General features: G+C 44.2%; 1 protein-coding gene and 1 pseudogene across 1 annotated transcript in view; both read left to right on the forward strand.

The window, feature by feature from the left end:
* Positions 1-23703, forward strand: part of LOC124588145 (cadherin-89D) — a 410233-nt gene that overhangs the window by 246388 nt on the left and 140142 nt on the right. Inside the window, exons 6-7 of the mRNA XM_047131469.1 lie at positions 1761-1969; positions 11162-11290. Of these exons, the coding sequence (XP_046987425.1) occupies positions 1761-1969; positions 11162-11290 (338 nt within the window). The remainder of the gene's footprint in view (positions 1-1760; positions 1970-11161; positions 11291-23703) is intronic.
* Positions 4506-4623, forward strand: LOC124555045 (annotated as a pseudogene).

The following is a 23703-nucleotide window of genomic DNA, read 5'->3' on the forward strand; positions in this document are numbered from 1 at the left end:
CCAAAGACTGCATGCACTTCATTGGGAGAACACATACAAGTGACAACACATCTACACTACACTGCCGCCAACATTAAGCTTGTCCTTTCTTTTATGGAGTATTGCTGCTCTGTCAGGAGTAGGATTGACGAAGGAAATCGAAAAAGGTCAATGAAGGGCAGCGTCTTCTGTATTGTAGCGAAAACCGAAAGACAGTGTCATGGATATTTTTGTATCCCGCCTGGATAGGCGGCGCGTGGGTCTGCTCCTGTAAAGTGAAGGGTGGGCCGAATGTAGGAAGTGAGTAGGAGCAGGAAAAGGTGAAATGCTTCGGTACTGCAATTAAAAGTGGTTTTACTTAACTTTGCCTGAGATGTGCACGTAGGTACGAAGCCGTACAGGCATCAACGCTAGCAAAAGTTACACAGGCAAAATCTGTAGTGGCTCGCCCACTATGAAATAGAAACAATGTTGCAAAGTCGTCTACGCGGAATCAAGAGCTGCACAGCGCCGGCTAGAGGGCGCTGTCGTCGGTGTCTGTGTCCTAGTGCCAACCTGCGAGCTTGCACCTACGCCGTGGCATCGTAGATATCGATACGGCAGATATGGTATGCGAATTGGGATGACAAGTATTTAAAAAAGGATAAAGGATAAAAAACATTTCTCATTGTGGCGAGGTGTTTTCATAAAATTTCTGTCACCAACTTTCTCCGCCAAATGCGAGAATATGTTGTTGACTCCCACCTACATTAGCAGAAATGACCATCGTAATAAAATAAGAGAAATCAGAGCTCGCACGGAAAAAATTAAGTGTTCGCCTTTCCCACGTCCTGTTTGAGTGTGAAACAGCTGAGAGATAGTGTGAAAGTGTTCGATGAACCATTTGGTTCAAATGGCTCTGAGCGCCATGGGACTTAACATCTAAGGTCATCAGTCCCCTAGAACTTAGAACTACTTAAACCTAACTAGCCTAAGGACATCACTCACATTCATGCCCGAGGCAGGATTCGAACCTGCGAGCGTAGCGGTCGCGCGGTTCCAAACTGTAGCACCTAGAACCGCTCGGCCACTCCGTCGTATCTGTTTTTATTTGCACCACGGACTCGTCTACCGCAAGGAAAAAAAAAGTTCAAAAATGTGTGTGAAATCTTATGGGACTTAACTGCTAAGGTCATCAGTCCCTAAGCTTACACACTACTTAACCTAAATTATCCTAAGGACAGACAGACACAACCCATGCCCGAGGGAGGACTCCAACCTCCGCCGGAGCCAGCCGCACAGTCCATGACTGCAGCGGCTAGACCGCTCGGCTAATCCCGCGCGGCTAGGCAGTTAAGTATAAATTGCGGAGTAGACATGGAGATGTAGATAAAAGCGTGGGCTATCACGTACACCGTTTTCTTCACTGTCCGCGTACCTGAGTTGTTTGCTCCTACATACACGAAACGTTAAAAATGAGTTACGCAACTTAATTGTTTCGAGGTGATAGTTAAAACTTCACAACTATCCCTTGTACGTTTTGTGTAAAGTTGCACAACTCCAGACGTGTACTGACTCGGCTGCTCGACTACATACACGATGAAAGCCCTCTTTCAACTATAGCCGAAACGCTGACAGGTCATTTTGCAAAATGACTTCCGAAGAATTTTACGGAAAAGTAGTCTATCTGCAGACACAGAAACGTAGCGTACTGTGTATCGCTAGTGGTACCACTGTAGTGGAGATGCCTAACAACACTTTGCGGCTGGAGGTGACGCTGTGTGTGTGTGGCGGCTGCGCAGGCGCGACGCTGTTCCGCGACGTGCGCGCGACGGACGGCGACAAGCCCAACACGGCCAACTCGGAGGTGGCGCTGAGCATCGCGGCGGGCGACGAGCGCGGCCGCTTCTCGCTGGAGGCCGGCCCGGGGCCCCGGGCGGCGCTCGTGCTGCGCCGGCCGCTCGACTACGACGCCGGCGACGTCGAGTTTGACCTGACGCTGCTCGCCACGGTGAGTGCCTCCCTGCAGCTAACGCCGTCTGGCAACACGCTCAACAGCGTCGCTGACGCTGAGCTACCTAGGAAAAAAATGAGTACTAGGGGTAGCGATAGAAGCTATAAAATGACTTTTATCTTTTTTTTTTCTTTTTTTCTTTATTGTATTTCAATTCCCCAGGGGGGCGGGCTGGCAGCAGCATATGTGCTGCTCTTCAGCCGAAAGACATAGAACAAACAATAGAAGACATTTAAAAATAACAAAGGAGAGAATATGGTGAACATAGATATAAAAAAGGGGGAACATCATGGAAGGCAATAGACAAAAAACGGGGTGACTGTAAAATGGAGATAAAAAAAACTGTTTAAAAGTAGCACACACAAAAAGCCACACACTGCGACAATTAAAAGAACACAAGGCACAGTATGACTGGAGCATAAAAGGTATTGACGGATGGCGTAGCACAGAACAAACACCGACGGCGAACAGCAAGGCAGTACACAATTAAAATCACACCTCTTGACGCACAGGAGTAACGGCACTAAACACAAAACTGATGTGACGATGATCAAAACGGAGGATCTGCCAGGCGCAAGGAGATGAGGGAGGCCGGAAGAAGGGAGGGAGGGGAAGAGATGGGGGAGGTGAGAGGGGGGCGCGCTGAAGAGGGCCAGGTAGGGAGGGATGTGGGAAGGAAAGAGGCAAGTGTGAGGTGCAGGGTCTCAGGGGAGGGGGGGGGGAAAGAGGAAAATCCGCTCTGGGAGAAGGAGGGAAGAGGAAAAAGGGGGCCCTGGGGAGGGGAGGGGGGGAAGAACAAGACCAGGTTATGGTTGGAAGGAAGGGTAGATGTCACAACGAAGTTCGTCATCCGGGAGGGGGAGGCGTTGGAAATTGCCCTGATGAAGGAGATGGAGGGTGTGGAGGTGGAGAGAGGGAGGGATACAGCGATAGGGCGCGGCAACGGGCGGGGGGTGGAGAGGAAGGAGGAAAGCAGAGGGTGGGGGGGATCAAGCCTGCGGACAACGTAAAGGATGCGGAGATGTTGGAGGAACAGGAGGAGGTGGGGGAAGGGGATCAGGTCATACAGGAGCCGTGTGGGGGAAGGAAGGCGGATATGGAATGCAAGGCGGAGCGCATTCTGTTCAAGGATTTGGAGGGCCTTGTAAAAGTGGGTGGGGGCGGAGATCCAGGCAACGCTGGCATAGCAGAGGAGACTTTTATCTTAATAATATGAATATTTGTATATGTGTTTCCAGAGAGAGAGAGAGAGAGAGAGAGAGAGAGAGAGAGAGAGAGAGAGAGAGAGAGATTGATTTTTGATTGAGATTTGTACTTTTAAGTCGTAACTGGTACCTGAATTTAGGTTGCTGCCTCCTTGAATGATCAGCTTCTGCACCATTTGGTGACGTATTACAATTTGGGGGAAGTTATCGTTGTTTAAGGTTTAAAATACGACTCTGTTAGTTACTTGGCCGTATTGCGGTGTTGTGTACATAGTTCCGCGTACTCAGCACGTACACAACTTTCCCTCTAGACCGCGCCCCGCTAAGCACAACAGCGCAGGCGCAGCGCTCGTCCGTCTCCGCACTACGAGATGGCACTGTCTTAGAGACGGACCAAATTCTGCTTCCGCCGATCCGCGTATTAATATGTAACGCAGCCAATGAGACTGCTGCTAACGTAGAACCTTTTCTCCTCGCAGATCACACTCGCGCAGTGATACCTAATAAGATTATCATATTCCTGTACATAGCCATGAAGATAAATGAATAGACACTTTGTCAAGTATCAGAGATATGTGAGAATAAGATTAACGTACCAAGACCAAAGGAACTTCAGATTGCCAATTGTAAATAGTATCCAAAATCAAGTTAAGTAAGGTTTATGATTGTTATTATTTTAAGAAATGTGTATGAAAATTAATCAAGTTCTGTTTAAAGTTGGTCACCGTCAATCTGCTACTCTAAGCGTGCAAGTGGCATTTCTATCGTCTGACCTAACGGCAGAGGATAAACACGCCACGATAAGACCACGATACATATTGCTGACACTCGCCTACTTCAAACTACACATCCTGCTACATCAAAATTGGTCAGCGGTGTTCAGCACCATGCTATTGTGCAAGAACATAATCCAATTACTGTAATTAAGAAATTATGAGAGATTGTTACGTATTGAATGAAAACTTTAGAGAATCCATTTCTTTTTCTGTATTTTTGTGAACTTTGTACACTTACAATTCTGTCGATTGATAGACGGCGACGACAATGAAGTTCACAAAAATGGTTCAAATGGCTCTGAGCACTATGGGACTTAATTTCTGAGGTCATCAGTCCCCTGGTACTTAGAACTACTTAAACCTAAGGACGTCACACACATCCGTACCCGAGGCAGGATTCGAACCTGCGACCGTAGCGGTCACGCGGTTCCAGACTGAAGCGCCTAGAACCGCACGGCCACACCGGCCGGCAATGAAGTTCACCTCCTTTTCCAAAAACAAGATATTTCTATTCTTCACTTCCAGAAAATTTGTATACATAAAAGTTTGGTAGGCAACGGCCTTGCCACAGCGGGTACACCGATTCCCGTGAGATCACCGAAGTTAAGCGCTGTCGGGCGTGGTCGGCACTTGGATGGGTGACCATCCAGGCCGCCATGCGCTGTTGCCATTTTTCGGGGTGCATTCAGCCTCGTGATTCCAATTGAGGAGCTACTCGACCGAATAGTAGCGGCTTCGGTCAAGACTACCATCATAACGACCGGGAGAGCGGTGTGCTGACCCCCACGCCCCTCCTATCCGCAGCCTCCTCTGAGGATGACACGGCGGTCGGATGGTGCCGGTAGGCCACTCGTGGCCTGAAGACGGTGTGCTTTAAATGTCTGGTAACTATTGCACATAATTTACTCGGTTTTATCACTAAAGTATCACTTTTCATGAAATGTAACAATACGTTCAGAGCGATGGCCTAGCAAGATACAGATCAACACTCTTTTTTTTTAATAAATCAATTGTCTTTTTTTTAGAGTCCATACTCAACGATTCACAACTACTATCGTTGCGGGGATTGCGCGCTAAAGAGTTTCTTACTGTCCAGGTGCGCTTCAATCCACTTCAAGTACTTTTTGAATCACATTTAAATTTACGGTATTTACATACATTACTGAGCTTCTCAGAACAAAATTAGGCACAAATTAGTTTAAAAAAGGCAGTGAGGCACACACAACATTACAAAGCCTTAGTACTATCACGAAATAACGTACCTACGGCCAATAGTCTCGATCCTACAACTAATCCATCACCAGGCATTCAGCAAACCTTCCACTCAGAACGATCATTCCTGTACGCGCGCTGGGCCCCTACTCTTGACGGTTAGGAGGTACATAGTCGTTTCCCGATAGTCCAGCGGAAGGGGGCGTTGTCCAGTTGCCATCTAAAGCGGTTCGTAATCGGAAACTACTAAGCTCGCTTAAAGAGTAAGTATCCAAGAGCACCTGTTGGAAATAAAGTTGAGAAAAGGTCTGATAGGAATCAGTACCTTCTTGAGGAGCAACAATTTTTCCCGTCTGCTCCTTAGGGTGACTGATTGACAGGTCGGAATGTTCAAACGCTTTTAGGCATTGGATTGCTTGGGAGAAGAGACGGAACAGCGAGGTCATCGGTCTCATCGGATTAGGGAAGGATGGGGAAGGAAGTCGGCCGTGCCCTTTCAAAGGAACCGTTCCGGCATTTGCCTGGAGCGATTTAGGGAAATCACGGAAAACCTAAATCAGGATGGCCGGACGCGGGATTGAACCGTCGTCCTCCCGAATGCGAGTTCAGTGTGCTAACCACTGCGCCACCTCGCTCGGTGGTTTTAGGGAGTTGTGAGGAACTCTCGAAATCGGAGAGTCAGTCCGCCAGACACTACAAGGCAAGCCGTGCGTTCTTTGTGCCAGAAGTGACATTTTAAAATATTTTACGTTTCTGAAGTGTGGTGTTACGGATCAGCAGTGACTCTCGATCAAAACGAGGCTGTCCGAATTTCATAAAGCGCTTCAGCTGTATTTATTTGTTTATAACTTGGCTCTAAAAGCCAGTTCTTAAAGTGAGCGCATAAATAATATATTACAGCTAAACAGCTCCGAATTTTGTACCCAACATTGACTGTCCGTTAGAAAAAAACACCTCTAATAGACGGTATGTCATTGAATAAAGCAGCCGGATTTCAATCGAGTTTGGTAAAAGCTTCCGCTTCTCCGGTCTATACGCCGTCGCGAAAAGGGGACTCGGTCGTGAATTGTGTCATACAGTATGACACGGGACGCGACTGCTTCTCCCGTTTGCGACTGCGTATATACCGGAGAAGCGAACCCATTAACCATACTGAATTGGAATCCAACTATTTTATTAAATGGGTATACCTCCTTTCAGCGGTGTTTTGTTCTAACAGACAGCCAATGTTGGCTACAAAATATTCCGAGCTGTTTCGCTCTGATATTTTAGTTATATGTTCACCTGAAAAATTGGCTTTTAGCGGCACGAAACCGGAAGTGATTTAAAATGAAGGACTAAATACTGCTGAAGCGGTTTATTAATACCCAAGATAATTACTCGTAGGAGTGGTTGCCCTACCTACGTAGTTGTCTGTCCACACTTTGTTAAATTCGTTTTAATAATTCATCAGTGGAGAAATTTAAGCCGGGAACTACTAAATCCGTCCTCTGTCAGTGACGTCACTCGATACGATAAGCAGTCGAGTTTCGTCAGCACAGCTCTCTCCCAGCGGTTGCCCGTTTTCGTGACCGAGAGCCGCTACTAGTCGGTCACATAACTCGTCAGTTGGCTTCACAAGGCTGAATGCACCCCATCCCATTCCTCCCACCTAGCACAAATTGCTGGAAGTACCGGAAATCGAACTGGGACCTCGGCATGACAGCCAACCGCGTTGACCAGTTAGCTACGGATGCGGACTCTTCGAAGCAATACGTCGAGTGATTTGCCTCGCAAGCCAAGCGTGCGTGGGTTCACAATGCAACCTGAGAACGAGAGGAAGGAACATTACAGTAACTTGATGACTTGTTTAAAGTTCACATAGAGAAAATTCCAACTTCGATTAGAAGGGACTTTCTTTATCTCTCCTGTAATCTTGATGTCGGCCAAGGAACGCATGATACACTGTTGGTTCTTCAAATTAGAAAAGATGAATGCTGGGTGAAACTCATTACCATCTGCTGTGAGGAATGCAATGTCGCTTACCATGGTTCAAAATCACCTCCCGTCGTCAGAAGGGCGCAGCGTGCTTGTTTGATAGTCTCCAGCAATCTTGTTAGGTCAAGGCAACATTGTTAGCAATTCTCTGGCGATTTGTCCCGTAATATGTCAAAACGTTGGAGAAGCAATCCACTCAGCACGATCTTCCCTGATCGTTTATCATATGGTGATACTAAATGTTTTCATTGCTGGGTCCCTTGCTCTGTCTCAGATCTAATTGTACACAAACCTTCATGCTATAACGATTGTGCGCTCGTAAAAGATGCCATTATGAGATTCGGCAAAGCTGCTACAGGTTCAACGGTTCGCCGATGGCCGCTGCTTTGTATCAAAGCTGTTTTGATGCAAGTGTGACCAAAAGGGCCCATTTTCACATACTATCTACATAGAGCTCCACTACGGCACGACAAGACAAATTTGGTGAACAGGGAGTGTATTTTGCATCGTTAAATGTACTATACATTAGTCGTTATTAAGTTCAACGGTGTTTTGTACCAGACACCAGACAAATTTCCCTCACTTCACGCAAGGTACACAAACTTCGTTTCCAATAATGACGAACGCACGAACTGCGAACTGTTAGTACTACAGCCAAACATATGGCACTTTGTATGCAAAACTTTCGTGTCAACCAATACCGATTCCATTCGTTGCACAAAGTGTGTGCGTGTGTGCAGGTCGACGAATCCCGTTTCCACTCTTGAATGTCTATTGCAGTGACTTGAATTCCAAGCCAGCGTATTTTTTTCAGACGTCTAATCTGGAAAGCAACTATTATTTGTGAGAAATTCGAAGATTGTGATGGAGGATTTGTTACTTACTAATTCCTCTAATACCTTCGCTTTGAATAAAAAAAATAAAAAAATGAAAGTTTCACGATAAGAAAAAGCTCTATAAATGTTCGCATGCTCCCAGTGTGGAAAATAAATCAGTAGATTCATAAAATAGCTTTCCTCGTTGCTTTTGCGTCAGGTACACTCTTCCTTCCGAAAGAAAAGCCGAGAATAGTAGTTTACTGTAGTGAGTGAGGATAATTTGAGATCCACGCTGTATTTTCTGCCACCCGCAGTTCCCGCCGTCCTTGCCATCCTCCCAGAGCCTCATTCGTCGCCCTGCACGGTGACGTAATTCACTAGCGGCCGCGAGGATCAACGCCGCTATTAACGAAGCCAAGGAAAGTTGCGGTTCTCCTTTCGCTGCCTTCGAACGTGACACCGCAACAAACGTCATACAGCCTGGCAGCTACCCCGGGACCCTGTCCTGCAATTTCCGTCGTGTGGCTACTGCTTCCTTAACGCTGCGCACTCCTCATCAGCTTCAGACGACATTTTGTGACGTTTCTGAACAATCCTGACACTTCACCTCACATATAACTCAAGAAATTTGTTAATGTGTCACAAGTACAGATGAATCTCTCTCCTATATCATGGAGTGTGGTATTCTTATCTTTGGTTTCATGTGTTCTCTCTTCTGAACATTTGGGGCCCTTCATATGACGTGCATAGCTTCACTATCAGCATTTGTCTTTGTTTACATTCGAGACAGCAAAGTCGACAGCAACTAGGAGACGTTAAAAAGGTGTATGATTGCGTCCTTGGTTGCCACAGTCAGCTAGTTGCCGGAGACCGAGAATGCAGCGGCGAGCAGCCCCAGTGTACAAGGAGGAGACAAACAGAGAAGTGGCCTAAAGCAAGCGACATGTAGCAGCCAGACAAAGACAGGAATGTATTGGAACATGACGTATGGATATAGATTGTTTCACCACCAAAACTGAAGATTGTATTGTGATATGAGTCGTCTGTTCCACTAAATATTAAAATCGTTAGGGGGAAAATGCCTGTGGAAGGAAAAAGTTGAAGTTTTCCCGGGTGAGGAAATGGATGACAAATGAAAAATGGAACAAGGTGAGTAACGATTTTAATTCAGAAGCAACTTTGATTCAGCAGCCATATCAATATTTTCCCCATATCTCAGCTTGAAATATATACGTTATTATTTTAGGTGAAATATTAATTAAGAGTTATTTCCTTTTCTTACTCTTTTACAGGCCAACTAAGGATCAGGTCGAGATAATTATTCATTTGCTTTTTCGTTCATCATTCTCCAAAACTCGTTCATTTTCTCAGAATAAACTCTTTTTGTCTGTCAGATCATTTGACTCCTCTTGTTTGTCTGTTTGTTTTATCTCCTTGAAAACCTTTGAATTTCTTGACTTCTGGTCTGAATTTGTCTCTGTTGGGAAAGGTCTCCTGTTCAGTCTGCATTTCTTCTTAGTCCCTTTTTTGTCTTTACTCCCCACCCATTTTCTTTGACTGTTTTCCTGTTTTAGAACAATGCGTAGATATTGTTTGTTAATCTGTCTTCCTAGATGTAGTGTAAAATAGTATTACAATTAGCAACAACTACTGAACAGTACAGCCGGCCGAAGTGGCCGTGCGGTTAAAGGCGCTGCAGTCTGGAACCGCAAGACCGCTACGGTCGCAGGTTCGAATCCTGCCTCGGGCATGGATGTTTGTGTTGTCCTTAGGTTAGTTAGGTTTAACTAGTTCTAAGTTCTAGGGGACTAATGACCTCAGCAGTTGAGTCCCATAGTGCTCAGAGCCATTTGAACCATTTTTGAACAGTACAGTTTTGAAAGTTTATAGCGAGACACACAACGTTATGTAATCATTCAGAAAAATTTAATGAAATTACTCTACGTAGCAGCCTGCTGCCTTTCTAATCCACCTTCATTCATGAAAAATTCTGCGAAAAAAAAATACCGGTGTAAACTACACTCCCTGACATTCTCGTGTAATTGAAAAACCTACTGCCGTATGTTTTTTTTATCATAACGGAAAACATTGAAAATAGGTTTACTGCTTTCTTCTTACACCCAAGGGTGCAACAAATATTGTTTTCATTTGACTGGCTTTTTCTTATGAGCAGTCTCACGAGCTCCTAAAACTGCGCTGCGTCCTCTGCGCCCATCTCACTGCACGCTGGAAACAAAGGGCCGAGGTTAGTCGTCTTGTGGTGTCCTCTGTCTGGTCGCTTCTACATTTGTTGCTGGGGACAATAGCTTCCAATGACTTCGCAAGTGGGTAAGAGGCCATGGATTATCGCTTTTGCTGCCAAGGGAACGCGTAACGACACACGTCGGTCGCTGTAAATTCGGCGTCCTGTGGCGTCGTCGGATGATTTATCCGGACAAGGCTTCCTCAAAGCAGCTACAAACCCTTGAAATTCGTCACTGGTATTTTGGTACATATTGTACATCGAAGACAGTAACACTGAAGCTAGTTCAGAATACCTGAGAGCTCTGTAAACTGAACCTGGGCCGGCCGCGGTGGTCTAGCGGTTCTGGCGCTGCAGTCTAAGTTCTAGGGGACTTATGACCTAAGATGTTGAGTCCCATAGTGCTCAGAGCCATTTGAACCATTTGAACTGAACCTGGCGGAGACGAACGAAAACTGGCCGGCCGCTGTGGCCGAGCGTTTCTAGGCGCTTCAGTCCGGAACCGCGCTGCTGCTACGGTCACAGGTTCGAATCCTGCCTCGGGCATGGCAAAGTGTGACGTCCTTAGGTTAATTTCGTTTAAGTAGTTCTAAGTCTAGGGGACTGATGACCTCAGATGTTAAGTCCCATAGTGCTTAGAGCCATTTGAAACTTAAAGGCTAGAAGTAATGTTTATGAAATATGTGAGTCGTATCAATATAAGTTCTTACGACAAAAAACTGGAAGAGACCAACGAACTAGATCACCCGCCGAAACACTAACGAGTAACCAAACCACGGAGAAAATATTTTGTTTTCCAGCAGATAGATAAAAAGCTAAATCTTTCCTTGTAATGCAGGAAGTCCCATAGTACTTAGAGCCATTTGATCATTTGAACGGGAACTGGGAAGACTGCGTAATCCGATAGCTGTGTACGAGAGAATTCTCATGCCCTGACCGTGTGCATGTATCTTTCGCAGGACCGCGGCACGCCAGCGCGAAACTCAACCACACAGCTGGTGGTGTCCGTTGTTGACAACGATGATTTGCCGCCCAAGTTCACCCGAGACGTCTACCGCACGCAGATCAGCGAGTTTTACCCCATCACCGTAAGTACACCAACAAAATGTCTGGAGGAAAACTACGTATGGTTCACTACTGACTTGCGGATGACTGCTTAGCACTTAAGGGCTAGAAGTAATGTTTGTCAAATATTTGAGTCATATTGAAAGTATCTATATAAGTTCTTACAAAAAAAAAAAAAAAAAAAAATACTGGAAAGACCAACGAAATAGCTCACCCGGCGAAACACTTACAAGTAACCAAAACAAGGACAAAATATTTTGTTTTCCAGCAGATAGATAAAAAGCTAAATCGTTCCTTATAATGCACGAAGGTATTTATATGAACATAGACCGAAAGAGGAAACAAAGGTGGACAACTTTTTTTTTCAGTTGTGAAGCCACGAAGTCCTGCTTGTATAGTTTAACTTTCATCTGCAAATACGCTTCTCAGGTTTGCCACCGGATCGTATTGTGTAACTCGCACAATATTTCATCGATGCAACTGCTCGGCATCATCAGGTAGTAGTAGCTGCTGCTATCACTGCTGCAAGGCGCGACTGATCAGTCGCTCCTTGCAGCAGTGACAGCAGCATCTACCACCACTTGATGATGTCAAACAACTGCATCGAAGAAATATTGTGCGAGTTACACAATACGATCTGGTGGCAAACCTGAGAAGCGTATTTGTTACAGATCCGTCGGGAAAACATAAAATGAAATGTCGTAGCTTTCAGCTGTTAGCGAACGTTGGTCTGGTATACCGGCTAGCCTGACTGTGTTGTTTAGGCGGTGTCCCACGCTGTTTTAGACAAAATCTGGTCTGTACCCAATATACGCCCCAGAAAATACGAAAACAAAGACTTGTAATACGATAAGGTTTACAATAATCATAGACAGATGGCGCACAGAAGTGGAAACAAAATAAAAACAGTTGTCACGTCATGAAAACAGTCGCCGGAGTACGACAGCAAAAACACGTGGAAACAGAATTAGCAAAGCAGAAATACGTACGGCATGTAAGGGACATTGTTCTAAGCTACATTTCAGCAGATGGAAACTTGCTGAGTAAAAAACAATTACTTACTGAATAAATGTGTCGCCATGAAGCAATTAATGGATATTGTGCCTTATGACTGCATTGTTAGTGATCGTTAGAATTATTTACAGTCTGAATTACCAAGAGCACTTAGATATGACCGCCAAAATCTGGTATTTTGGATGAACTTACAACGTTTTGTGTGTTGTGGTTGCGTAAACGGTATCGTACATACCTACTGCCAGCAGGCATGTAATAACATGAAGTACATATCAGATTTCAATTCTTGGTAGGACGAATAACACCTCTCTATTCTTCTGTAACCTAGAATTTCAGCTCTCGCCTTTAGTTTGTTAGTTTTAAAGAAAATCTCGTGGGCACGTTACCTGACACCCAAGGCGACAATTCGTAAGACCATATTATCTATATATGAAAGTGCATTTAACTACATTAAGTAGTTCAATTCTCAACGAATAGTTCAATAAATCCCTACAAGACTATCTAAACAAACTGATCCACAGAAGATCTAAACAAGGTACAAGATGCCACTCTATTCAAAAGCTCCATTACAGCCTAAACACATTTCAAATCTTAGACCCAAAATCAAAACACATGGAAAAACATCTACGATACACCAATGGTTAAACATTGGCAGTACGGATCGGCAACATAGTTAAAAATGTTACATTCAAATATCTGTTACATATCCATCTTGCGGAATTAATAGTCTAATCTATTAATGAGGCAGTTTATAAATTACAAAAAAGGCTGCAGGACCGCCTAGAATAAGTGCAACAAAATTCAATATCCTGGAATGCAAAACTGAGACAACATAGTGATTGAGGTTTAATAATCATGCTCACTAGAAAAGTTAATAATTGTACCTAATCGTTAATTTAAGATATAAAGAACCTATAAAAAAGCCTAATAAATTTTTTTAGCCCAGACTGCATTGAAAATATGTAGGTGAAAAACAAAATTTAGATTTACTATAAAAATAGTCTTGATCACAATTTATTTATTACGGTCACCGGTTTCGACCACTACTGTGGTCATCTTCAGACCTACATCTCGTATGCAAAACTTTAATTAATTGTGTTTGACTTGTAGGTCTGAGATGACTACAGTAGTGGTCGAAACTGGTCACCGTAATAAATAAATTGTGATTAAGACTGTTTTTGATAGTTAATATTTGTAGCACTTTGATCACTGTTCACTCTCATAATGTATTCGAAAGTAAAATTTAGATGTTTAAAAACCCCATGAATTCTGCCACCAGTCTGAGAAAATCTGCAAGACTTCCAGGAAGAGGTACCTGAAATTTTAAAGCCGCGCTGCTTGAAAGAACGGTTCTAGAGTGACTGATGGATTTAATTTTTCGACTAGCTTTGATCTCTGTGGTTACTGACTAAACGTGTTCTCAAGCTTTCCTTCTGAATGAAACTTTAGAACAACTGCTAGTTCCATCCTGAAAGAGACCTCCAGGAAATGAGCTCTATAGAGGCTATTCTATGGGACACAACTAAAGAGCCTTACCGACCATCATCAATATGAAGAAATAACTGGCACTATAAGTGCAAAAAGCCTCATCGGGAGAAAACAGAGGAACTTCAGCGAGAATATTTAAGAGAGAAGAAAAGAACAATAACAGTGAATAGAGCTCATATGGCTCTGAGCACTATGGGACTTAACTTCTGAGGTCATCAGTCCCCTAGAATTTAGAACTACTTAAACCTAACTAACCTAAGGACATCACACACCTCCATGCCCGAGGCAGGATTCGAACCTGCGACCGTAGCGGTCGCGCGGTTCCAGACTGTAGCGCCTAGAACCGCGCGGCCAGACGGGCCGGCAATAGAGCTCATAAACACTCTTTCATATACGATAGAATAAACAGCATAATTACTTTGTCTTTGAAAACGCTTTCACTCCGCCTTATTACATTCCAAACTGAACCTAATGAAGGTGTTCAAGGAAGTAATTCATTCATGCCTACTGCTTCGCCTTAGCAGCTGGTAATAGCGTTTTTACTGCTAGCTAGCGGCTATTAAGAAGTGGTAGACAATGCTGGACCGAGAGAAAATATGATGGCCAGCGTAGAAAGCAAGGAGAAGAGCTGAGTGAAAGGGAAGGACAAACGGCGCTGACATTTGAGGGCGCGGGTGGGCGCCCCGGGCGAAAGTCCTACCAGCGTGAGGTGAGTCCGTCTGCGCTACCTGCTAACTGCTACCAGTTCCTGCTCACGGAAACACCTTCGGCGTGGGACTTATATCGTACGTCCCAGACCCGCTGCTGAAAACTTGTTCATCGTTTGCCCTTTACTTTTAACATTCAATATGCCTCGCACTTTTTTTTTTACAAAGTAGTTTTCGTCGAAGAAGCTGCTAACGACAGGGCGGGTGAGATACAAGTAACCTTTAACGCATAATGTGTGCGATGGAGACTTAATATATCGACTGTGCCAGCTATAATGTTGTTCAACGACTTTTGGAGGACACTGTCGATGATTTATATGGTGTTTAGACTCTTCTTCGCGAGAAATGTTGTTCCCCTCGTTATATTTATGTAATGGTAGTCGTCAGTGATTCGCTAGCTACTAAAGAAACTTTCCAATGGAGAAATGCTAATTCAAGCTCCTGTGACCGTGGGTATTCATGCGTTTAATGGATGACGAAGGGAACAGTGACAAAAAAGTGGTCCTTCACCTTTGATTCAGGTTTCAGTGTCATTTTATATTGGTCCTTCAAGAACATAACGAAAATAACAGCCACAAAATATTTATCCGACAAGTTTCCCAGATTGTAAGGGACGACTAAGACCGAAATGGTCATGTCACTCAAATGCAAGAATTAACTTCCACCTCGATATAACGCCTTATCCTCTTGGCAGGTTTCTCTAAAAAGCAGTGAAAGGTGCATTACGATATTCAAGCAACGAGAGGTAACGTAGTAGAGGCGCATAACAGAATCATGTAGATGGATAAAGCTGTTTGTTTCACAGGTAGCACTGTTTTTCATTTCTTTTTTGACAAAAGACGCATTATCACGTAAATAAATTATTCTGTTGGTATTCCGCTTATCAGAAATGCTTTACTTTTTGATGAACTAAATGACTGATATTTTTGTTTTATACACCCATCAAAAAAAGTTTTTAATCACCTCGGTTCCGAGAGTTCCGCAACCTGTACAGAAAACTGCAATAGAGATCAACATAAAAATCATTTCCGCCCTTTTATTGCTCATGAAACCACACATTGCCTGTTGTACCACCATAGAGCGAGACCTTCAGAGGTGGTGGTCCAGATTGCTGTAAGCACCGGTACCTCTAATGCCCAGTACGTAGCACGTCCTCTTGCATTGATGTTTCCCTGTATTCGTCGTAGCATACTATCCACTAGTTCAGCAAGGCACTGTTGGTGCAAATTGTCCCACTTCTCAACAGCGAATCGGCGTAGATCCCTCAGAATGGTTGGTCGATAAACAGCCCTTTTGAATCTATCCCAGGCATGTTCGATAAGATCCATGTCTGGAGAACATGCTCGCCATTCTAGTCGAGCGATGTCGTTATCCGGAAGGAAGTCATTCACAAGATGTGCTCGATGGGGGCGCGAATTGTCGTCCATGAAGAAGAATGCCTCGCCAGTATGCTGCTGATATGGTTGCACTATCGGTCGGAGGATGGCATTCACGTATCGTAAAGCCGTACGGTGCCTTCCATGACTACCAGCAGCTTACGTCGGCCCCACGTAATGCCACCCGCAAACATCGGGGAACCTCCACGTTGCTGCATTCGCTGGACAGTTTGTCTAAGGCGTTCAGCCTGACCGGGTTGCCTCGAAATACGTCTCCGACGATTGTGTAGATGAAGGCATATGCGACACTCATCGGTGAAGAGAATGATGCCAATCCTGAGCGATCCATTCGGCATGTTGTTGGGCCCATCTATACCGTGCTGCGTGGTGTCGTGGTTGCAAAGATGGACGTCGGGTGTGAAGTTGCGCATCATGCAGCCTATTGCGCACAGTTTGAGTCGTAGCACGACGTCCTGTGGCTGCACGAAAAGCATTATTCAACATGGTGGCGTTGCTATCACGGTTCCTCCGAGCCATAATCCGTAGGTAGCGGTCATCAACTGCAGTAATAGCCCTTGGGCGGCCTGAGCGAGGCATGTCATCGACAGTTCCTGTCTCTCTGTACCTCCTCCATGTCCGAACAACATCGCTTTGGTTCACTTTGAGACGTCTGGACACTACCGATGTTGAGAGCCCTTCCTGGCACAAAGTAACAATGCGGTCGCGATCGAACCGCGGCATTTACCGTGTAGGCATGGTTGAACTACAGACAACGCGAGCCGTGTACCTCCTTCCTAGTGGAATGACTGGAACTGATCGGCTGTGAGACCCCGTCCATCTAATAGACACTTCTCATGCATGGTTGTTTATATCTTTACGCGGGTTTAATGACATATCTGAACAGTCAAAAGGACTGTGTCTGTGATACAATATCCACAGTTAACGTCTATCTTCAGGATTTCTGGGAACCGGGGTGATAGAAAACATTTTTTGATGTGTGTATTTTACGTAGTCTAATCTGTGTCTCACAGCTTGCCTTTAATTTTCTGCAGCTAATTCCTGATAACTATTCTTGGGTTCAAATTTTTTGGTTATGTATTTCAGGTCGAGGTCACACAAGTGGTATCATGATCGCTTTCGCCTGCTTATCAAGTCATCATCAGATGATGTGTTAACAAAGAAAGGCGGACAGTGAATCACAAGTAATTTAAATTACAAATAAATTGAAAACGCGACGATGCGTTGCTAAATATACAACACAGGAACTCGTCTGTGCTTATATAAGATAAGGACTACAAACAATGTAAACCTGACTGTGAGAGAAAACCTTCTTGAAGAGAAAACTGAAAAGAAAATTACTTAACTGCTGGTGTAGGTAATTTAGTCGTGCATTACAAGCATGATAAACGGACCTTTTGCGAATGTCCAACTACGCTGTCCCTTCTGCGGGTTAAAAGTTTATCATTAACTTACTTTCTTTACTTTTTATTTGCAGTGTTTCCTAGTTTCGTGTTATGTCTTTGTATTCAAAGACAAAAATCCTCCAACGTTTCGCAGTCTTGGGTATCAACGTTCTTGTTTAAGTTACGCACCATAATGAAATCTATCAAATCGAAATTGGTCTTAAATTTCCCCGTCGCCAGCAGTATTTGTGCAGAGACATCAGGTTCACAAACAATACCAGTCTACCTCACCGAAACCGTCATAGCAGGTTCGACTGAATGTTTAATCTGCAGGAGCACACGTTAAACAAGTTTGCGTTGAGCGAACTGCGCGACAGAAGGAAATGGTCTGGTTGGGAACGCGCGATTGCGTAGTCAATTGTGTATTCAGTACGACACGCAAGCGCACAGCACAAGTACTTGGCTTCTCTTGACAAGAGACAGCCGCTCCGTGTCGACATGACGTGTGGTGTTGATGCCAGATGGCCGCGGTCAGGACCCACTAATTGCTTTCTCCTGTGCTCTCGTCTCCCCTCTTCGTCTAGAAACCTCTCCAACCCGCCTCAGTGTCACGCACTCTGATGTTAGCACAGGCGGAGGCGGGCGAGGGACAACGGGAGCGGTCACTCCCCAAATATTCTCCTCCGTCGCCTGCAGGCCACTCAGACGGCGAAAGCAGTTTCTTCCAACAAACACCGTAAAGTGTGATGAATGTTAGTTCCACCCCATATATCTTCTATATCTTACGATGGCGACACCAGTACAAGCATTTGTCGCTATTATTCCCGTACCTCGAGATTATCGTAACATTTCTGGTGCAGACTAGCAACTGCAGACAATGAACCCTTGTCATTCGAGGAATATCGAAGTAAACTCCAAAAGAATTTGTTCTTACTTCTGTGCATCTAGCAGGAGACGCGTAACAATATTTCGCCTGTTCAGCCGGCAAGTTTAAAAGAGCATACTGGTCGCTTTGGAGCGCTGTAGTTGATGGAGGACTAGTACTAAGTTGCACCGCTGACGTAAGTCACGTAAGTGAAGTGCCAGCTGGCTGTGCGGTTTGAAGTGAAGACGTGACGTGACGGCAGAAATGAGCTATCTTATCTGAACGTTACCCAAGACCACGCCATGAATGAGGTTGCACGATTTGTTGGTGTATCAATGCGAATTGTCCAACGTAATTACCACGTGTACCATTAAAAGGCATGTGACGCGGGGTAAGAACAGTGGTCGTGAAAAAAATGGTCCTAACCGACAGGAACTGCAGACTAGTGTGCCCATTTCCGGCGACGGTTTCAAACCCCCCAGAAAGTGCTGTTGTCAGTGAATGCAGGTTATTTTCAACCAGTTCCCGAGTGACTGTTGCGAGCGGAACTACAGAGAATGGACATATCGTGTCAGGCAAATCGCAAAATACCGTTGCTCACAACGGCACATAAAGCTGCGCGTCTTCAGTAGATAAAAAACGCAGATACTGGACAGTAGCTGATGGACTACCCGTAATATTGCTATTATGCTCTTTTTAAAATAACTTCTGGGTGATGCTGGATGCGATAGAAAGTTTGACTGCTCTGTAAAGCAGGATAGGTGACAATATGTGGCAGATCTGATGACAGAGCACCAGTAAACATGACATTAGTGATCACCTCTGTTTTCCCCGATGTGCACCCAATGAAATTGTCAATTTCGACAGCAGTGCGCTTGGTATCATCGAGGTTGGACCGTGTATCAATGGAAACGTGTCCCGCTTTTTGTTACATCATGCCGATGGTTGTGTCCGAATGGTGGTGAACGGCTGCTCGGAACATACACCGCTCCCTGGATGGAATCCGGCGGGGGCAGAAGTGTGCTCTGGGGAATATTCACCTGGACTTTAATTGGATCTGTGGCTGTTATCCAAGACACCATGACGGAGTGGAGTACGTGAGAATTTTTAAGGGCCAGCTACATCCCTTCAAGCCTGTTGCCTTCCACGACAGCAGGATAAGTGTCTGCTTCACAAGACCTCAATTAACTCAGTGGAGCTGCAACCTGTCCCCATACTCCCATGTTCCGCTATGACGAAAGACGGCAGTTTGTGCAGGGGACGGCCAGATTATCTTGAGCTGTATCTTTAACTGACATACAGCCACCTGTCTTCTCACCACTGGTCACAACGTTACAAAGAAACATCAGTTGAAGATTCAGTAATTAGATTCACTATCAGTTATTAAGATTCGTTATAAGGTTATTGTGATAACTTCCTATTATCATCATATGTAACCGTGGTATAGCCTTACTGACATTTCCTTACTCGTCCTTCACTTTTCTCATTTATATGAGAAATATACAAATAAAATACGGCTTGAGGCACACGGTTGTACTGAAATATGTATTGCAGTACTTAACTCGACAACTCTCACAACTGCGAAGACGATAAATCAAGCAGAATCCATAGGAAGACATACGTGACACAGAACAGCAACATGTAAATAGTAGCATAGGTCAAATATTGCACCAAGTGACGTTAGTCAAAGTAATCAGTAGGTGCTTGTTGACATGTGGTGCAAGTCATTTTCATATGTAAACAAAAGAGCTTGGAGAAACTTTGAGTACTACGGAGGGATGAACTGTGAATACGGTGTGTAAAGTACGTTCTATTATTTTGTGACATATTCAGATTAGAGATAAGCCACCTATAAATGTTAAAGGTTATGGATTCTTAAAAATAATCCTTAATTATTCGAGCTCAATAATTAGTTTCGGCCAAAACAAGTAGCGTCGGCATGGTTCCTTTGAATGGGCACTGTCGACTTCCTTCCCCATCCTTCTCTGATCCGATGGGACCGATGAGCTCGCTGTTTGGTCCCCTCCCCCAAATCAACCAAGCAACCGAGTAGCCATCTTCAGACCAACTATGATAGGCATTGCTGTGTCTAATCGCCGAGCCAGTGGGAGACTCACTATCATCAATAGATTACGTACTTGTGCTTCACAGCATTCACAGCCCAAACTTTTTTGCACATGTGATAGTGTTGCGAGCTTTTTGCTCTTTGCATTGTTTTGACAATGCGGGGCGGGTATTCGTTTCCATGCGAGTACAGATGTTATTAATTCAGATTGCACATCTGTACCTGTAATGTCTTGATAATACCCCACACAGTGTTCTGGTATATTCCTTGGCATCGATAGTCTCAATTAACCACTTGCTCGTCGAGGTACCAACTGACACATCACACACTGTGTGCAATACTCTGACAAATGTTTTCTAGTTGTTTCTCTGTCATAGGTCATACTATCCTTCGTCTTCCCCTGTTTAAGGACTACGTGACGTATAGAGGTGTTGCTCTGCTTGAAATGAGTGTATTTCGGATGTACTGAGGTTGTATTGCAGTACTCTTCCTTAGACTTGCTTCATACTTCATGGTTTGGTATATCATCCAGTCACACGCCTGATACCAGCAGACTTATCGCTTTCACGACAACATTGGTTATGCCCTTTCCGATATATTTTAATACTTACTGTTTAGTGGGAATTCGTTACGGTATATTACATCAGATTCATAGTTTGGTTCATTAAAAATATTTTATTAAATAAGTGGCTCCTAATGACTATGTGATTGATAGATTGCATTGACATAACTTTATATCCTTGTTTTATGGACATGATGATACAGACAGTTGTGAGGTTGACTTCCAGTAAGTGGTTTATTTTTTACTAGTATATCACAACACAGAATTACATATTTTACCTTCAGTTTGTACTCATCAGTATATCACTATAGTTGTTTTACTCCAGGTGTTTCACGGACATTGACATCAGCATTAAACTCTGATTATCTATGCATAACATGCAATATTGACTCCCGTTTAGTAGGTTCTCTACTACGATTACATGGCACATTTAGTTTGTTCCCTAGTTTATACTAATACAGTGTGCAACTGTTCTCTTAAATCCTTAATTTATCTTTAACTTTCATGTTACTTTCCGTTTAGTTTGGAATTGTTATATGTAACTACATATTACTGCTAATTAGACTTGCACTGCCCACCTTTTTTAGACCGAGCGAGGTGGCGCAGTGGTTAGACACTGGCCTCGCATTCGGGAGGACGACGGTTCAATCCCGCGTCCGGCCATCCTGATTTAGGTTTTCCGTGATTTCCCTAAATCGCTCCAGGCAAATGCCGGGATGGTTCCTTTCAAAGGGCACGGCCGATTTCCTTCCCCGTCCTTCCCTAACCCGATAAGACCGATGACCTCGCTGTCTGGTCTCCTTCCCCGAAACAACCAACCCACCTTTTTTACGTATTTCATACTGTCACAATTGTTGCCTGTGCACAGGGGTCTGCAGATGGCATAATATATGGTCAAACTGGTTGATCAATGAATAAGAATTTGGAAATTTAGATGACTGAAAGGTCTATTCATTGGCATTCTGCCAATCTTACATCTGTTTTCGAGACAGTTCGCTGTTTCAGTTGAAAGCGCCACTGTACATGTGCAGATGTAATTAACTGAAAGAAAATCTCGTTTTAAAGACAAATCTCTTTAACGGTAAAATTTCCAGAACATCTACTTTGCTTTTCTCAAGTAGAGTCTTCAGGTCTCCATAATGAGGTTGCAAAAGTGCTGCAATATCTCGACCATCTTATGTGCGTGGTAGACCATTTTTCGATTATGAAACAAAATAAGTCCCAATTATGAGGCAACCTCACTACGAAAATCTTTGGAATTGCTTGTGTCTGTCCGTATGCTGACAATTTGTACCAGATAAAAATTATATTATGTCTTCAGCGTGGCAAAAATAAACAGCATCGAAAATTTGTTCGCTTTTGATCTATACTATCAAGTCGATACTGCGCAGCAGCATGCTATTTAAATGCGGCACGTTCGCAGTCCCCCCCCCCCCCTCCTCACGCTCAGACAGCGTGGCGTGGCGGTGGGGAAAATGTGTCAGCCAGGCTGAGTGCTACGACTCTCGGTCCTGGGCACGGCACGCTAACCAAATTCTTGGCCACCCCTGTTCTAGACTGAGCCTTAGCATTTCCCTTTGCAGATTTTCTAGTGTTCTTACTACGTCCAAACTCCTGCAATTCCGCGCTCCAACTCAAATAACTTTACTCCTTCATTGGTTATTCCATCTTTTTCTCATTATCACCTGCCCCTTGGCAGTTTCCTCCAATAGATCCGAATGTGGAACTAATCCAAAATCTTTTGCCAATGGAGAAGTCATCATAACCCTTTTTTCAGTTACAGGCCACATGTCCTGTGGATACACCTTATTAGTATTTAATGCAGTGGTGTGCATTGCATTCTGCATCCTCATGCCATTGATCACTGGTGATTCTTCCGTCTTTTAGGGGCAATTTCTCAACCCATGGGCAAGAGCGATACCTGAACCCCCATGACAGAGCTTCTAATGCTGGAAGTCTTCAGTCAGCATTCGTGATGATTTTTACTAGCTGTTGCTAGGTTCGAACCCGGAACCAAGGACGTTTTAATTAATAGTGAAAGATACCACCCTTATCCCATGGGTTCAACATGCCATATACTGGAATGAGATTTTCAGTCTGCAGCGGTGTGTGCGCTGATATGAAACTTCGTGGCAGATTTAAACTGTGTGCCGGACCGAGACTCGAACTCGAGATCTTTGCCTTTCGCGGGCAAGTGCTGTACCAACTGAGCTACCCAAGCAAGACTCACGCCCCGTCCTCACAGCACTCCTGCGCAGGAGAGCTTCTGTAAAGTTTGGAAGGTAGGAGACGAGGTACTGGCGGAGTCGTGCTTGGGTAGCTCATTTGTTAGAGCACTTGCCCACGAAAGGCAAAGGTCTCGAGTTCAAGTCTCGGTTCGGCACATGTTTTAATCTGGCCAGGAAGTTTCATGCCATACACTATTCGCCGCCTTATCATCTGCCGCGATCCATTAAAGACCTTTCTTAGCCCATCTGCCTGTTAAATAATTCACCATCCTCATTCTAACTTTCATTCCAGACCATAGGTACGTCTCCCACTCCAGTCCATACCCTGATGCAGTGGATTGTATTCCCGTCTCTCACGGTGATTCCAACGTGTATGTCCCTATTACCTCGCTGAGAGACACGCGTTACTCAAAAGTCTATACATCTGTGCTACAAATCGAAATTGATAACTGTAAACCCAAAAGTTTCTGAACTAAAAGTCTGTATGTTTCTGCCTAAAGTCAAAATCTGATAAACTTCCCATTCCAGACAGTTTGTGATCTTAGTTTTAAAAACGTCTATTAATTTACCAAAAGCACTCCAAGCGATTTTTATTTTCAGTTGTCCCAAATACAAAAACTCAGCTTCATTGGTAAGTTCTACTATATTTTCTCAATAATTTTTTGGAAGACATAGTTATCTTTGGCTGTTAAAGCAGTGACGTTTTAAAAACGTTTTATGTGATTGGA

The sequence above is a fragment of the Schistocerca americana genome, chromosome 1 (genome assembly GCF_021461395.2).
Source record: "Schistocerca americana isolate TAMUIC-IGC-003095 chromosome 1, iqSchAmer2.1, whole genome shotgun sequence".
In the NCBI taxonomy this organism is placed as follows: domain Eukaryota; kingdom Metazoa; phylum Arthropoda; class Insecta; order Orthoptera; family Acrididae; genus Schistocerca; species Schistocerca americana.